At 38.2% G+C, this 18,655-nt stretch overlaps 1 protein-coding gene across 9 annotated transcripts in view; it reads right to left on the bottom strand.

Moving 5' to 3' along the window:
- Nucleotides 1–12,739, bottom strand: part of MYBPC1 (myosin binding protein C1) — an 87,565-nt gene extending 74,826 nt beyond the window's left edge. For 3 of the 9 annotated variants that reach the window (XM_031650703.1, XM_031650699.1, XM_009181522.4), the window contains exon 1: nucleotides 12,576–12,708. In XM_031650703.1, coding sequence (XP_031506563.1) covers nucleotides 12,576–12,600 — 25 coding nt within the window. In that variant the 5' untranslated portion in view covers nucleotides 12,601–12,708. Of the gene's footprint in view, nucleotides 1–4,697; nucleotides 4,704–5,419; nucleotides 5,434–12,575 lie in introns of those variants that run through there. The other 6 variants (XM_003907032.4, XM_009181525.3, XM_009181527.4 and 3 more) reach the window with 4 other exon arrangements.
- Nucleotides 12,740–18,655: the final 5,916 nt, after the last annotated feature.

The following is an 18,655-nucleotide window of genomic DNA, read 5'->3' as shown; positions in this document are numbered from 1 at the left end:
TTGGGGAAAATTTTTTAAAAATAAAAAATATTCTTTGGAAATTTGAGGCATAGGGGAAAATTGTATGCTATTCCTAATTATTTTTTCTTATTCTCAAAGTAAAATTCTAGCTTTGAAAAAAAACACGTGAAGGCTTTATGTTTTGTAAACATCATGATGAATAAGGAAGGGTCTACTTGGCCAACTCCTGTACTGTCATTTTTGGTGGTATAGCAAATTATCTTTCTTTTTAGATTAAATATGTAATAAACACTATCAGGTGTCTCCCCTCTTGATGATGGGGTCTGACTCTATATGCATACTCTAACCTGGACCTTATTTGCCCAGACACGAGCACAATGGAAGCTGCCATAGCATAAAATATTGCTTTCACAGGGACATTAATAATGCTTAGAGATGTTTGATTCTGTTAATCATAAGTGTACCCCATGGCCAGGCGTGGTGGCTCTCGCCTATAATCTCAGCACTTGGGGAGGCAGATGGAATCGCTTAAGCTCAGGAGTTCACAACTGGCCTGTGCAACATGGCAAAATCACATCTCTACCAAAAATACAAGAAATTAGTCGGGCATGGTGTTGCATGCCTATGGTCCCAGCTACTTTGGAGGCTGAGGTGGGAGGATTGCTTGAGCTGGGTAGGCGAAGGTTGCAGTGAGCCAAGATTGCACCACCGCACTCCTGAGTGACAGAGTAAGACCCATCTCAAACAAAACGAAACAAACAAAAAACAGTGTACTCCCAAAATCAGCAAATATAAATGACAGTGTATTTTTATTGGCCAAATTGCTTATGTATCACAGATGCAGAATTTGGACAGAAATCAACATTTAATTCAACATTTTCACAGTTACTTGCTTATTTTGTTCCCCACTCTATTCATTATAGGCGTTATGGGTCTGGATACCTTATACTTTGGGATTTAAGAGAATTACATACTTTTTAAATAAGTAGGCTGGGCTTGGTGGCTCACGCCTGTAATCCCATCACTTTGGCAGATGGGGGTGGGTGGCTTGCTTGAGCTCAGGAGTTCAAGACCAGGCCTGGCAATGTAGTGAGACCCTGTCTCTATACAAAAACAAAACAACAACAACAAATAAACTAAATTGATTTATATTAGTGGTTCTCAAAGTATGGTCTGGGATCTTCAGGAGCTCCCTAGTTAGGGAGTTTACCAGGTCAAAATGATTTTCATAATGGTAATGCTAAGACATTATTTGCCTTTTTCACTCATATTCTCTAAGAAATAGACAGTGAAGTTTTCCAGAGGATACATAATGTGTAATGATATCAACGTTCTGACAGCTAATAGAATTGTTTGTGTATTCTTGTGTGTGTGTGTGTGTGTGTGTGTGTGTGTTTCTTTTTTGAGAAGGGTCTCATTCTGTCACCCAGGCTCTAGTGCAGTGGCGTGATCTCGGCTCACTGCAGCCTCGATCTCCCCAGGCTCAGATGAACTTCCCAGATCAACCTCCTGAGTAGCTGGGTCTACAGGCATGTACCATGTCCGACTAATTTTTGTATTTTTTACTAGAGACGAGGTTTTGCCATGTTTCTTAGGCTTGTCTCGAATTCCTGGGCTCAAGCGATCTGCCCACCTCAGCTTTCCAAAGTGCTTGGATTACAGGCATAAGCCACCAAGCTTGGCTGTATTCTTGTATTTTAAACATTATCAATTTTACTTTTATTTACTTTATTTATTTATTTATTTATTTATTTATTTATTTATTCATTTATTTATTTTGAGACAGAGTTTTGCTCTTGTTGCCCAGGCTGGAGTGCAATGGCGTGATCTTGGCTCACTACAACCTCCACCTCCCGGATTCAAGAGATTCTCTTGCCTCAGCCTCCTGAATAGCTGGAATTACAGGGGTCCACCAGCACATCCAGCTAATTTTTTGTATTTTTAGTAGAGACAGGGTTTCACCATGTTGGCCAGGTTGGTCTCAAACTCCTGACCTCAGGTGATCCATCTGCCTCGGCCTCCCTGAGTGCTGGGATTATAGGCATGAGCCACCACGCCCAGCCAATTTTAATTTTTAATACAGTAAGTATTATATGACACATGAATACAATATTTACTGTATTACAAATTAAAATTAGTGTGTATAATACACTATTTATTCACATAAACAAATGCTCTTTAGTTTATCAGTAATTGTTAAGGGTGCAAATGGATCTGAGACCAAAAGGTTTGAACCACTGGTTTTGAATTTATTGCAAACCTCTTTGGAAAAAGATTTTGTGCATGTTATTTTAAAACAAACTCAGGTCATATACATCATATACATCTGCAGCTTTGATAAAACAAATGAATCAGTCAAAATAAAAACCATACGTTGATTTTTAGGGCAATAACTCATTTTCCTAAGTGCACCGTAATAGAGACAAAAGGGCAATAGTGCCTAGTAGCACCTCCTCTATGCAGAATTCAGCTATCTATCTAGCAACTTACCTAATGGCTTCTGACCACCCAAATAAAAAGACCTCTGAAGGGCCTCTGCATTTACCTCAAGCTTCTACGTTCTGTGCACTAAGAGTTTCTGTGTTTTCCTCATGGAACAAGGCCCTAGCTCCTCAGTAAACCCAGAGCCTGGGGCTTGGGAAAGGTAAGCAGGGTGCCTGAGGAGCAAAATTTAAGGAGGTCACTTAAGGTGCTGACCCTGCATTTTGGTGACCCAGAAAGTGAGTGCCTTCTTAAATATTGTGCCTTAGATGGTGCTAAACTCTACTCAGCCAGATTAATGACCTGGAACGGAGTCTATAACAAAGGACAAAGGGGAGTGAGGGCAACAGCTTCATATGCTGACTGACAAGAGTACTAAAGAAGACAGCACACTTCTAGGAGGCAAAAAGTGAGAAAGCTAAGAAAAATTGGACAGAAATTCAAAATACAAATCAATATGAGCCCAGTTTTCAAAAAAGCAAATAATTTGGTCTCTCAGGGTGTCACATGATACTAACAACTGATGTCTATAATTTAAGACAAATTATATCCACTGTACTTTATTTTTCAAATCAAGGAGTAATATACTACATTTTAAGAATGTTTCTATTCAAACTGGTGGAAAAAATAAGGCTCTGAGGTTATATAACAAAATTAACCTTTAGCTGTGCAGAGAATCTGGTTATACAGAATGATTCAATCAATTTAATCCATATTTATTTACTGTGGTCAAATGTTGCCAAAGTCTGTACTGTACTCTAATGTTCTGAATAGATGAGGTCTAATGGTACATCAATCATGTAAATTTTCAATGACTCATTATTCAACTTTTGGAATTTCCCTGAATCTACCGGGTTTTTTTCCTCCCCTAGTCAATTCATTCTTTTGTCCCTCTAATTATGCAAGTTTCAACTCAGGATGTCATTTCACACATTTCACACAGGAAGAGGATTAAAATATGGTCCTTATTACATAGCAACAAATAACTTCTCATTGTTAACATGGGGCTGGAGGAAAATTGCTAAGATCTGAGGACTTGCCTTCCTCCCCACGCTTACCATGTTTTAAAGAATCAAATGGGATTGGAGTGTTTTGCAGAGGAAGATTTACTCAAATTGAAGGAGCTTAACATTTTAGCATAGGTCAAAAGGAAATTATTGCAAAAGCAATTTGTATTGTTAACAATTTCATCCTTTACTGTGTCTTTTCTGGGGATCTTGCATCACTTATTATTATTATTATTATTTTGAGACAGGATCTCGCTCTGTCACCCAGGCAGGAGTGCAGTGGCATGATCATGGCTCACTGCAGCCTTGACCTCGTGGGCTCAAGTGATTCCAAGTAGCTGGGACTACAGGTATGCACCACCACACCCAGATAATTTTTGTATTTTTTGTAGAGATGAGGTTTCACCATGTTGCTTAGGCTGGTCTCAAACTCCTGGGCTCAAGCAATTCTCTGGCCTTGGCCTCCCAAAATGCTGGGATTACAGGCATGAGCCACTGTACCTGACCTGTGTCATTTATTTATGTGGCTATAGGGTTATAGGATCTCTTAAAGGTCTTGCTCCAAGCCATTGCTGGACCTCACATTGGGTGACTTTTTAAAAATAGAGGCAGAAGAGTCCTGACGCCAGGTGGGGTCATAAAAATAAAATTCCACCACAGTAAACACAGTGACACTCAATCAATCACCCACCACATCCGTATGTGGTCATGGAGAGTTCTTTATGTGGTTATCTCAGGAAAGCGCAGACTGAGGAAGACCCTATCCACCAAAAAGCACCCCTGATAGGGAGAGAAATCTTTTTTTTTTTTTGAGACGGAGTTTCGCTCTTATTGCCCAGGCTGGAGTACAATGGCACAATCTTGGCTCACCACAACCTCCATCTCCGGGTTCAAGCGATTGTCCTGCCTCAGCCTTCTGAGTAGCTGGGATTACAGGCATGTGCCACCACACCTGGCTAATTTTGTATTTTTAGTATACATGAGGTTTCTCCATGTTGGTCAGGCTGGTCTCGAACTCCCAACCTCAGGTGATCCTCCCACCTCCGCCTCCCAAAGTGTTGGGATTACAGGCATGAGCCACTGCACCCAGCCAGGGAGAGAAATTGTAAAGTCCCACAAACCCAAGCCTTATAACCTTTGGTGTCAGATATAGTTATTGTTCAACTGTGTAGGGTAACTCTTTCATCTAAGTGGGAAAGGCCATGTCCCCACAATGGAACAGTGAAGAAACAACCCAACTGTTATCACCTTATGCTATATGCTGACAACTAGAGACCCCTGAATTGGACATGGCTCATTTCAGTAAGAACACAGCAGAGCTCATGCAGTACAGACCTTTTATTTGATCTGAGCTTCTATGGGTGAAAGAAAAGATGTCTCACTACAAGTAAAAGAAGGAAATGTGGTGGTGGCAATGACGGTTATGACTATCATAGCAGCTTTCTTGGCATGTATTATAAATATTACACTAGTGAGGAGGTGAGCAGTGGTTGTTACATCCCTTATGTTGAGGGAAATGCCATCAAAATTTATATGAAATTTGAGGCATTTAATACCTTATACCAGACAAGATTTCTGACTTTACTGCTTTAGGAGGAAAATGCTTGAAATCTTTCCATATGTTAGGCCCTGTTCGAAGCACTTTACCTTTCCAGGCATGGTGGCTTATGCCTGTAATCCCAGCACTTTGGGAGGCCAAGGCAGGTGGATCACTTGAGGTCAGGAGTTCGAGACCAGCCTGGCCAGTATGGTGAAACCCCATCTCTACCAAAAGAATACAAAAATTAGCCAGACGTGGTGGCACACGCCTGTAACCCCAGCTACTCGGGAGGCTGAGGTAGGAGAATTGCTTGAACCAGGGAGGCAGAGGTCGCAGTGAGTCGAGATCACGCCACTGCACTACGGCCTGGGCAACAGAGAAAGACTCCATCTCAAATAAAAAATAAAATAAGATAAAATAAGCACTTTACCTGGTGTATTTCAGTTAATTCTTACTGAGACCCAATGAGTTGATACTGTTTTATTCACATACAGATGAGGAAACAGAGGCATACAAAGTGTAAGTAACTCAGTTCATGGTGCAGCTGGAATTTGAGCTGTCTAGAATGTTCTATGAATATGATAACTTTTTATGTCACCATGTTTAATAATGAATATGATTTAAGATGCATAAAGAAAAAGCCAAGATACATACTATGTGCATAACAACCCTAAAGACATCTAACTCTAAACATGACAAAATGTAGAATTACACACATGGACAAATTTTTAGTTTTAAGTAGAGCATTGTCTTTCAAGATTCATAAAAGTTTTTAGAAGGCAAACGATATTAACGGATGCAAGCAAAGCAATTTATAAAGAGTATTATATTATAGTTGAGTAATTTATAAAGAGATCTGATACTATTTAGAGAAAGATTTGGACAATTTTGGAGAAGAATAATATTTAGCCAAAATAGCTAAATACACATCAAAAAAATGAATAGAACAAAATCATAAGATCTAACATCTGACATATTATTAAGTGTAATTTTAGACGCTGCCCTGATGTGCCAAATTGGCCTAAAAATGATTCCTAAGGGAGTATAAACGGGCAAGCCTTATCAAAGTGGATTTAGACTTGAAAGGCATAATGAAAGTCAGATTACAGTTAGCTTTTTGTGAACTCATTTTAGAAAGAGAAATAAGTGTGAGATTGAATGATCCTGGTCTTTGCCTCTGCCACATCAATCAATTCATGCCCCAATCTAATGGTACCTAAAACTTTACTCTGGAAATGTATGTTGAAGCCAGCCCATGAATACTCTGTCCCATAAATGGGAGTATCTCAAAATTTGGCCTGTGGTCTATCTTTGGGCTGTCTAAACCAAATGTACTCTTTGTAAATTAAAACTGAGCCTATCCACAGAGAGCAGAATTATGACAAGACAGTATCATCACTTTGATTTTGAGGGGCTCTTTGTAAAAAGCTGTGTGGTCAGAAGCCCTCTTCTCATCTGGTTGTGAGATAATTTGCATACATATAGGAAATTAAGTGACAAAGTCTTTTCTTCTTTTTCACAGTTTCATTTTTCTTAATTGCTATGCTCTCAAATTTTAGGAAACCCCTCTTGAATAAACAGTAGCTACTTCATGATTAACCTAACTCAGAGCACTAATTCAGCTGCTACCTTTCTGTGTATTTATTCAGTTTCCCCAGGATGCAGTACTCTGAACAAACCAAGGGTTCCAGAAAAGACATCTGTTTCCATCAAGAACTAACATGGAATAAGAACAAAGAAGACGTGGCCACAGGCTCTCAGGTACACACATTAAATTAAAATTTCCGTACTTATTTTTGGCTGCTAGAACTTTAATCCCATTCTTTATCATCTAACACACTTAAGCATGTCTAGAGATGAAGTTTAGAATTACCACAGAAGATACTGGCAGGCAAGAGTATTTTGTGTCTCTTAATATAGTTTTCATAGACTAATTAAGGAGCAGTGAAGATAAAAATAGCCATTATTAATTATAATAAAAATTATTCTCTGTGTCCATAAACAGCCTAAAAATAATTTTTTAAAAAAAAAGTTGCAATAATTTTAAATACAAGTAACAAAAATGCTTCCTTGGACTGTAAAAACAATAGCAATAATGACACAGCAATCTCCTCTCACAACCATATAAAATTGAAAAGAAGAATGCATTTGTTTACAAAAGTATTGCAAAAACGTCATTTTGTATTTATTCAAGTTTTTAAAGAGACCACTTATTTATTTGTTTTTGTGTCCAAGCATTTTTTAAAAGCAACTTCAGCCTGGGTAGTTGACTTCAACACTCATGTTTGATTTGGGGATACTTTGAAATTGCTGTAAATAAGGAAACGCTATGAATTGCGTGTGTATACAGAGCCTAAAAAAAAAAAAAAAAAGTTTCAAGGCCATGTCTCATGGCCAAAATAAAGTGAGTCATTGAGAGCATAAAGGATTGTAAGTTCTTCATGCTTTCCACCCTTCTGGGTTCCTTAGACCAGCTAGTGAGCCTAACTTCCACCTTTGATCACTCCACAATCTCCCTTACTCCCGACCTCACTGTTTGAAATGCCTGGGAACAAGAGGGAATTTCTTTAGATTTACTGGGTGAGAAGTAAGGATACAACTTGTTTTTCCAAAGTGTTTTTAAAGCGATATATTTAGGGCGCTTCAGAGGAAAGAATTGGCCGGTCCTTTATTTATCTTCCTAACAGGTGCAGTCGGAGCAGTCATAAAAGCAGGCTACTGAAAAAGAAGGATTCTGCCAAGTATTAAGCCCCTCTAGTACGCATTTGCCCTAGAGTATTCCTTCTTACAACACAGAGCTCAATTATATGCCATGAATCTCCAGCACAGCATGGCGGTTTTTCTCAGGAGGAAAAAATATGATGGCATTCATTCATATAACTTCTTTATTTTCCGTCCAAACCTTCAACTTGGCCTCGATGAGCCATTCGAAGTCAAAAGGGAAACAATTGCCCTTGATAAACTATCTTTCCTCCTCCCCTCTTCCTTTCTCTTAGTTTTCTGCATTAATTATTAACTTTTCCCCAATTTGAGGTAAGGGTAGTATTTATATATTAATAAATATTTCCAAAGACAAATTGATTTCGGTGTTTGAAATAGGCCATTCACTCTCTTGCACGTAGAAACTGAAGGTCAAAGAAGAAATATGAGAAGGAGGTTTCCTTCTTCCATCAAGGGAGCTCCTTTTCTGATGGATGACTAAGCCCTGAGAAATGCGTAGAAATAGGCAAGAGGCGATGAATGCTGCTGTACATTCAGGTAGGTTTGGGGCTCGGCAGAACTTTAAAATGTGATGAAATCTCTAGAGACCAAGGAAAAAAAAGCTACAGAAATGGAAAAACCCTTATGGACTCAAACAACAACAACAACAACAACAACAACAAAACTGTTCTCTGCTCCCATGGTCCCATCTATTCCTACTGAAATGTAGATCAAGATGGATAAGATGAATATTGTATGTTGACACAGCAAAAGAATCTGCAGTAACAAAGGTATGCCTTTGCCTCCTGAAGTTATCAGAATGGCACCTTAAAATTATGGTCATAATGGAACCTGTGTTTGGCCATACGTTTGAGTTTTCAAGAAGGGATCTTACACAGAAAATGAGAAAACCATAGTGACTCTTGAGATGTTTTGAATGACACACAAGCACCAAAGAGGAACTTTTGCCTTTTTGGAGAATTTAAGTACATTAAATATAATGAGCTCTGATAAATCAGAAACAAAAAGTGAAATTCATGTTAAGGCCTCAACTCAGTGTTTTAGAAGGTATTTTTTCCGAGTTTTATAGTATCTGACAGTTAATAGGCCAGGCAGGGTAACTCACGCCTGTAGTCTCAGCACTTTCGAAGGCGGAGACAAGTGGATCTCTTGAGCCCAGGAGTTCGAGACCAGCCTGAGCAACACAGTGAGACCCCCATCTCTACTAAAAATATAAAAATTAGCTATTAGCTGGGCATGATGGCATGTATCTGTGGTCCCAGCTACTGGGGAGGCTGAGGTGGGAGGATCGCTTGAGCCTGGGAGGCAGAGTTTGCAGTGAGCCATGATTGTACCACTGCACTCCAGCCTGGTGACAGAATGAGAACTTTTCTGGAAAAAAAAAAAAGAATCTGACAGCTAACAGGTGTCCCAGGATGTTAAAGAATCAGGTTTTATGGATTTAATCATTACATATGCCAGAGGTAAAATTCTGAGGAAATCATTTGTATGTGTTTAGCAGCCATTCATACTATTCTTTAATGAACAGAGATTCTGCCACAGAAGAAAGCCTGTTGCAATTGTTTAGTTTGGGATTGATAAAATTTCTTTTTGACTCGAAAAGAGAAATTTCCAGTGAAAGGTGATTTCTTGGCCGGGCTCGGTGGCTCACACCTGTAATCCCAGCACTTTGGGAGGCCAAGGTAGGTGGATCACCTGAGGTCAGCAGGTGGAGACCAGCCTGGCCAACATGGTGAAACCCCGTCTCTACTAAAAATACAAAAATTAACTGGGTGTGTTGGTGGGTGCCTGTAATCCCAGCTATTTGAGATGCTGAGGCACATGAATCACTCGAACCTGGGAGGCAAAGGCTACAGTGAGCGAAGATCATGGCACTGCACTCCAGCCTAGGCCACAGAGTGAGATACTGTCTCAAAAAAAAAAAAGAAAAAAGAAAGAAAGAAAGATGATTTCTTTACACAGTACGAACCGGGGAATTAACTGTAGGGCACTTACTTGTACTCAATTAATAATTGTTATATAAATGAATATATCAAAGGCATCCTGGGAGAGCCCCACAAATCTGAAGCTTCCTACCACATCCCCCCAATTTGATTGGAATAACTTATTTGTACTAGGCCTTAGGTTCTGTAAGAATCCAAAGTGGTGTAAGGTAAGTTTTATCTGGAACTGACAGTACAAATAACATAGTTCTCCAAAGAATAGATAATATACAACTGATGACGGTAAAAAGTAGAACAATGGGAAGTGGTTACTCCTTAAGAATACTGCTTGCTTTCTCCAAAAGGGCTCACTGAGCCACCCAGCATATTCCAAGAGTCTAAACAAGGACTATTGACTAATTACTTCCATTAGGCTTCCTCCTCGAGATCCAGAGTTACAGCTGTCCTTCCTCCTCCTCCTTAGAAGAACCAGCTCCCAAGATTTAAGAAGAAAACTCCCAGAATTCAGTCAGGGTAGGCTGGGAGGTAGTTGAGTGAGATATGTTTTGTACCTTCAGGTGCTGAAAACTCAGCCTCTTTTGAAGAGTTGCCAGATCCTCCTGGATCCTAGGAAGGCCAAACCAGCCCATATGCCCTCTCAAGATTCATAGCAAGTGGTCATGGCCTCCCTGGGCATGGCTTTCCGAGCTGTGGGAAAGATTCAGAAGACCCATATGGGCTGGAGGAGCCTCTTCTTTAGGCAGGTTTCTGCAGATAGTTTGAAATGATTCTGAAGAACTGATTCTAGGCCATGTTTTATTTTTCAGAGGGATGCTTATATGTAATCAAACTAACCCCAGTGAAAATGAAATCGCAGTTAGGAGAAGAAGAAAGGAGCAGAATAGTTCATGAATTGCCATACTCCTTACTCTTCTGATGTAAACAATATTAAAATGCAATTATTTCACTAAGGAACGCTCTTCGAGGTACAGTTCCTTTAAGAATCAGTTGCACTGGTAAGGGAACCAAAAAAATCTCTGTACTTCCTCAATGGATTTTAAATATATCAGTAACTCTTTTTGCTCCACTCCCCATCATCCAAATTTACACTAACCAAAGAATTTATGGGTATAAAATTACTGTCCTGGGTGGAGGAACTGCTACACAGAATAGCAACGTGCTTTTAGAGCAAAAGAAGATCATGGAGTCTTTAGTATCCATGCTGATTTATTCAGAAAGAAAAAATATATATCGGGGGGTGGGGGCTAAAGTTAAAGATATATTTTCCTCTTTGCAGCCCTACAATTTCTTTCCCTGTAAAAGCAGAGTGAATCAGACTGAGTTGTCAAATGAAAAGTAAACTTCATCGCCTCTAGTAATCAGAATAATTTAATTAGCTTTATTGGCTCTCACAGCCTGTCACCTTATTTATTGGTTTTTCAGCTTTCTTCTCATTTTCAATTAGGCTTTAAAAAAAATGCAAAATCATTCACTAAATTCAGAATAATTAAAACAATATTGTGTTTCCAGTTTGGAAACATGGTAGAATGCATTTCATCTGGGTACACTTCGGAGAGGTTAAAGTGACAGAGCAGATAAAAAGGACACTTAATACACACGTAAATCATTTGCATTACAAATAAGATACTTTAGCAGGGGTTGGACTCCCTGCCTGACAGTCAGGATTAAGTTCCCATATTAATGCATGCATTTGGTGTGGTTATTTTGGGTGAAAGACTTCATCCATCAATGCCCTCTGCCACTAAGTAAGGCCAACCTGTAAACTGATCACCACAGCCTGTCAACACTGGTTACTTAATTATATAAAGAAAATATATTTAAAAGACTTTTGATAATTTGGTTAATATTTCAACTTTGAGTTCAACGTGTAACATATTTTTCAAGATTCCTTAAATAATGGCTAAAGCATTTTTAAGAATTAAAAACTGAAAACTATGACATTTTAATGTTTCCTGCTACTTTTTCTTTTTCTTTTATTTGCAGAAGGGAAAAATAAAGATTCAAGAAGCACTAGTGAAGATGAATATAAATGAAATAATATTTTAAAAGATATTTTCTTTAAAAATTAAATTCAATGCATGCATACTATTAATTTGTGCTTATTATTTATTTTCATAATTAATAATTCCAATTTACTTCTGTTACCAATTGGTAGTTTTAATATACTAATAACTTTTTAGAAAGGAGAAACTTTGTTAGAGAAAACATTTCTTCTAAGGAAGAATATTTTTATACTTTCAGCTTAACTATTCTTAAAGGCTACATATTATGAAATTCTCTACAATAAAACTCGTGAAAGAACAATCTATTCATGACATTCAGGGATATCCTTTTTTCCTGGTGTTTGGTTTTCTTTCCATGCAAGAATTTAATAATGAACCTCCAAAGGCACTGATAAGAACACAACAACCCTTCATCTGTATATTTTAAATATGTTTCCATTTTTAAAATGTAGCAAATCTGGAAATAATGTCACAAATTCTTTTTTGAAATCTTGATCCAATGTATTAACCATTTTAGAAAATATTTTAAGTCTTCTACTCTCTGCAAATTGCAAATACATGGTAAAAATTTGTGACTAAACCTAAGAAAATATGCTTGAAAATGTAATCTGTTTACCATCAGCAATTAACATCCTTAAATTACACTTTAAGGATTCTTTACAATTGAGTGATAGAATTATCATTTGATAATTTTAGTCAATATCCCTTTAGAAACTATCATTATCAGAAATTTTTAAATTCAGTATACTCTCACTGTATTTTTCCTTTGGTCTGTTTAATTTAAACCATCTTTTCCTTAAATCATAGTGATTTTATTTTCTCATCTAGTTAAGAAATTTGTTATTTGTTTGAAGACAAATACCAAAATAAACACACTTTATTAAGGAGTACAACAAAAAGATTTCTGGATAAGTCTTACCCTCTTTCTTAGTGGGTTCTGGCATGACCACAGTAAGATGTTATTCTTTAAAAAGTTTTCTCCCCTCCACGACTAGTTGACAGAAACCCACAGGCAGGCGAGAGATAGTGCAGGTCGGTGTGACAAGCAGTTGGGGAGAAACTCAGTGCTTTTATACTGCCTCTGAACATCAATCATGATGGCACCTCCCTTTCTTCAGCACAAGGATGCAGGAACTTGACAACTATGGGGACCTTTCTCACATCTGTTGTCTGCACTCTGCTCTCTCGCCTACTGGAAGGAATCTCCTGCCCATCTCATGTGGCTGATGAGAACACCTCTAACTTTCTAAATTCAGCCACAGCCTCGTGCTCCGTCTTGCTTTTCTCTCTCTGACAGATGCATGTGCTGACTCAGGAGTGCAAAAAGTTTGCTGGATGATAAAAAAAAAAAAAATCAAATTAAAAATCATGATATGCCAATCCAACCAATGCCTTAATTTTCACCAAGACTAGGCAGAAAAGTCTTTGTATTCAGATGATCATTTTCATGCTCCAATTAGCTTTTCATTTTCATCAATCCTTAATTATTGCATTATATTTTTTCTTGTTCCTTATTGATATGTCAATATTAAGTTTTCAAGCCAAATCTCTAGGTTAAATAACTTGTCTCTTGTTCTCCTCTAAGAATAGCAAAGATTTCTATTAAGGGATACTCTGCATTTGCATTTTTTTCCAAAAGCATCATTTTTCAAAATTATAGGACATATAAAAGAATGAGACAATGACACATGCTACAACATGGACGAAGCTTGAGAGCATCACACTAAGTGAAAGAAGTCAGTCAGATATATAAACATAGACTATAAAATAATAGATCACTGCTGGGCTCGTGCCTGTAATCCCAGCACTTTGGGAGGTTGAGGCGGGTGGATCACCTGAGGTCAGGAGTTCAAGACCAGCCTGACCAACATGAAGAAACCCCATCTCTACTAAAAATACAAAATTATCTGGGCATGGTGGCAGTTGCCTGTAATCCCAGCTACTCGAAAGGCTGAGGCAGGAGAATCACTTGAACCTGGGAGGTGGAGGTTGCGGTGAGCCGAGATTGCACCATTGCACTCCAACCTGGGCAACAAGAGTGGAACTCCATCTCAAAATAATAATAATAATAAAAAATAATAGATCACACGTTGTACAATTCCACTTATATGAAGTGTCCAGGATAGGCAAATCCGTATCAGTGTATCAGTGTTTGCCAGCGGCCTGAGGGAGGTGGAATTGGGAGTGACTGCCAGGGCATACGGGGTTTCTTTTGGTCATGATGAAAATGTTCTGGGATTAGATACTGGTGATGGTTGTACAACTTTGTGAATATATTAAAAACCACTGAATTATACACTTAAAAATATATGTGGAGGCTGGGTGCAGTGCTCGGGACTATAATCCTGGCACTTTGGGAGGCCAAGGTGGGAAGATTATTTGAAGCCAAGAGTTGGAGACTAGCCTGGGTAACAAACCAAGACCCTGTCTCTACAAAAAATAAAAATAAAATAAAAAGATATGTATGGGGCCTGGGCAAAGAAAGTCAAATAGACTAGTAGCTACTGTTTTGATTCAAGATGGTAATTGGAGGGTACACAAATCTAACTTAAGATGTTGAAAGACTGTAGTAGATGTGGTCACTTTCTCCCAAAACGCTCATGGAACTGATAGAGAAATAGGAACTACCAAGTAGTCAACCCGAAGAAGACACCTTACTTTCTTTGTTCACATGCGCTAGTACTAACCCGAGTTTCTATGAAAAGACAGCTACCCACATGCCTTTATTGGTGTGTGTTTTCGAGATAATTTTCAAAAAACCTTTGATTGATTGGTTCTGAAGCAGCCGCACTGTCTCGTCTAATTTCCCTTGTGGCTGAGAGTGCAGCTGGTCAGACTTAGCTCTACCAAACTCTGTGCCAAGCTGACTTTTCATATAAGGGTGGAAACTCGACTTAGAAGTCAATAGCATCATGCTTTAGTTATGTGGCGGGGAGGCGGGGGAAGCCAGTCAAGATGGTAATGAACATCTTTTATAAAGAAAGCCTCTCCTTAACCACATAATACTACTGAGGACATTGTTGTACTTTAAAACAAAACAAAACAAAAAAAAAAAAACGTTCCTTTGCTGAGTCCACTCTGGTAATATCAATTAATAGATGAAACAAATGAAAGAGCCTAGAATCTGAAGTCAGTCCCTTGGGTTCTATTTCTGGATCTATCATTAACCAGCTTAGTTACTCTAAGAAAGTCAGGGGGGTTTCTGGGCCTCAGTTTCTTTTTGTGTAAAAAAAGGGGGCTTTAAAACAATGATTTTGGAGGCTCCTGAGAGTTTTAACACTGTGATTTTATTTGGGAAATCTCTGAGAGAGAATTGTTTTTTTCAGCGTTCCCAGCACACTGAACACCACATATGAAATGGACACAGGGCAGAGTGTCGTGTTGCATAAGAATGTTTATAGCGAAGGGCAGATTTCACACATGCCACAAAAGAGGTGCCATGCCATCATTGGCTTCTGCAGAAACCCCATTGGGTTTTTAATACACTGATCATCTTACTGAAGTGAACATATGCCAGGAAATATTGCAATCCACAGAGAAAGTATTTTATGACCTGGGGAACTTTTTGGTAATAAAGGAATTAATTATAAAAGGGCAAAGCATTATTATAGGAATTGGAAGTACGGACAAATTCTAATTTTCCTAGGGTTATATTGTTTTAGGAATACATAACCCCTATTTCAGATCTTATGCATTCATCTAGAAGGTTGCAGACACCTTAGCTGTACTCTCAGGAAAGACAGGGGGATGGTCAATAGGCTTTTGTTTCTTTTGCTAAGTGCTTTATTATATTTTTCCTTTTGTATTACTGAGGATGAGGTTTGCTCAAATACAACACAAAACCACCAAATACCAGCAGTTGAATCAAGATAGAAGTATTTCTCCCTCACATAAAGCAAGTCCAAAATCAAATGGCTTAGAGTCATACAATGGCTTCACAGTGTATCCAGGAAACCAGACTCCTTCTTGCTCTACCATCCTCCTGGTAACCTCATGGTCCAAAATAGCTGCAGATCTGTAGCCACTACATTCCTATTCCAGGCAGCCGAAAAGAAGAAGAAGAACCAGGAGGAGGAGGAGGAGGAGGAGGAGGAGGAGGAGGAGGAGGAGGAGGAGAAGAAGAAGAAAAGAAGAGTCACTTTCTTCATTTTAAAGAAACTTGTTTGAAGTCCCACACACATCTACTACATCCCACAGGCCAGAACTTGATTACATGGCTATATCTGACTACAAAAGGAGCTGGGAAGTGTAGTCTGATTCTCAGGTAAAATTGGAATTCTGTTATTAAGGAGACCAAGGAGAATGGATGTCGGATAGGCAAGTATCAATCTCACACCTTTCAAAATATAAGCAATAGTGTTCCCTGCATTAACCAAAGAATATGGAGAAGTATAAATAGTAAAAAAACAATCTCAACAATTTCACTCTCTCCCCAACCTCATCCTCATTCCAGTGTGTGAATTAGGGTCTAATTTTCCTTTGTGCTCATACATATGTATACAAATGTACACATTCATATGTAGAGAGTTCTTCATCTATTTTTTAATGAATGGGGTTATACTATTTACATTATTTTTCCATCTTCTTTTTCCATGTAACCTCTCATAGACATTCATTCATGTTAATATACATAGACCTAACTCAATCCTTTTTAATAGCTAAATAATTGTTCACGGTATGGATGTGCCGTAGTATGCCATATTTTCTCAATCACATGCCTTTTGATGGGCATTCAGGTTGTTTTCAGTGTTTGACCACCATAACTAATACTGCAATCAACATCATGGTAAAATAACAGAAACTGGTGTTCGTATGACTCTCTGGTAAGTTGGAAGCACATGGCGGGTGTGGGTGGGTGGGGAATAAAAAACTTTAGACCTCGAATTCACACAATATAGAAGAGCAAATTATAGAAGAAATAAAGTTTTAAGATAAAAAATTAATAAAAATATTTAAAGAACAAATATGAGAGTATTTGAATAATACTACTCCACATAAGTGGAGAAACTTGTGTTAAAGTAAGAAAATCTAGAAGCTATGAAGAAGGTGACAGATTTGAGTAAATAAAATTTTAAAATTCCTTATCTCTAGCAAAGACACCATAAAATCATAAAGTAAAAAAGGAAAGGAGAAAAAGTTATTTTAAACACATCACAGAGTTAATATTATTAATTTAAAAATGGAGTAAAAGATTTCAAAAAGCAATTCACAAAAGAAATAGAAACCATGAATACATATGATATATTGCTTAAGCTTTCAGGAAAATGGAAACAAACAATGAGGAGTCATTTCTCACCCATTAAGCTGGCAACTTTTTGTTTTTTTAATGACAACATTCAGGGTATGAGAAAACAGGCAATCTTATACATTGCTGATCAAACTGTTGGATAGGTAACCTTTTGGGAAAGTAGTCTAGCAAAAATCGATTACAATTTAAGCTATGTATATGCACCAGCAAATTAGGAGGATCGATTCTCACTTTTAAAATCAATCCTACTAATTTAAAAGTATCCATATGTAAGATTATGGTTCCTTTTTATTTCTAATAAATATTTGTATTTTTTCCCTTTCCATTAGTAAGTTTTTCCAAGGTATAACTAATTTTATTGGCGCTTTGAAAGAACTAGTTTATGGTTTAATTATGTTTTCTCTTCCTGGCTTCTTTTCGTCAAGTTTTGTTTTTTGTTTTTTTTTCTATATTAAGAATTTAGATTAGACCTTATTTTCAAGGCCGGGCGCGGTGGCTCAAGCCTGTAATCCCAGCACTTTGGGAGGCCGAGACGGGCGGATCACGAGGTCAGGAGATCGAGACCATCCTGGCTAACATGGTGAAACCCCGTCTCTACTAAAAAAATACAAAAAACTAGCCGGGCGAGGTGGCGGGCGCCTGTAGTCCCAGCTACTCGGGAGGCTGAGGCAGGAGAATGGCGTAAACCCGGGGGGCGGAGCTTGCAGTGAGCTGAGATCTGGCCACTGCGCTCCAGCCTGGGCGACAGAGCGAGACTCCGTCTCAAAAAAAAAAAAAAAAAAAAAAGACCTTATTTTCAGTCTAGGGCTTTAACCATACCACATAGATTTTGATTTAATGTAATCATGTTTATAATTTCTGAATAATCTCCAATTTGGGTGTAATTTTCTTGTTGATCTAGGAGTTATTTAAAAGGGCAATTTTTGGCTGGGTGCAGTGGCTCACACATGCAATTCCCATTTTGAGAGGCAGAAACGAGTGTATCACTTGAGTCCAGGAGTTCAAGACTAGCCTGGGCAACATGATGAAACTCCATCTCCGCAAAAAATTGAAAAATTAGCTGACCATGGTGGTGAGCGCCTGTAATCCCAGTTACTTGGGAGGCTGAGGTGGGAGGATTGCTTAAGCCTGGGAGGTGGAGGCTGCAGTGAGCCTTGATGGCACCATTGCACTCCAGCCTGGGTGATAAAGTGAGACCCTGTCTCAAAAAAATAATAATAAATATTTAAAAAATAAAAGGACATTTCTCAATTGCTAAGGAATTAAGATTTTTGGGAGTCACTCTGAACATATTCTGGTTAAGAGAACTGCCCTGAAAAAATTTAAAAAAAGAAATTAAGATTTTCTTGTCATTGTTTTCTTTTTTAAATTAGTTTTTTATTGAGTTTTTCAAAGATTATTAATACCTTTCAGCAACGTTTTGTAGTTTTCAGCGTCCAAGTCTTTTACCTCCTTGGTTAAATTTATTCCTAGGCATTGTATTCTCTTGGATGCTATTGTAAATGGAATTGTTTTCTTAATTTCCTTATTGAGCTGTTCCTTGTTGTTGTATTAAAATGCAACTGATTTTTGTGTGTTTACCTTGCACCCCCAAACTTTGCTGAATTTGCTTTTTGGCTCAGGGTTGTGTGTGTGTATTTGTGAGTGTGTGTGCGTGTGTTCTTTGGAATTTTCTATATGCATAATTATGTTGTCTGCAAATTGAGACAGTTTTCAGCTTGGATGCCTTCATTTTGTTTTCTTGCCTAACT

This window comes from Papio anubis, chromosome 9 (assembly GCF_008728515.1).
Source record: "Papio anubis isolate 15944 chromosome 9, Panubis1.0, whole genome shotgun sequence".
NCBI classification, from domain to species: Eukaryota; Metazoa; Chordata; class Mammalia; order Primates; family Cercopithecidae; genus Papio; species Papio anubis.
Note: the sequence above shows the minus strand (reverse complement) of the source record. Positions and strands in the feature narration are given on the sequence as shown.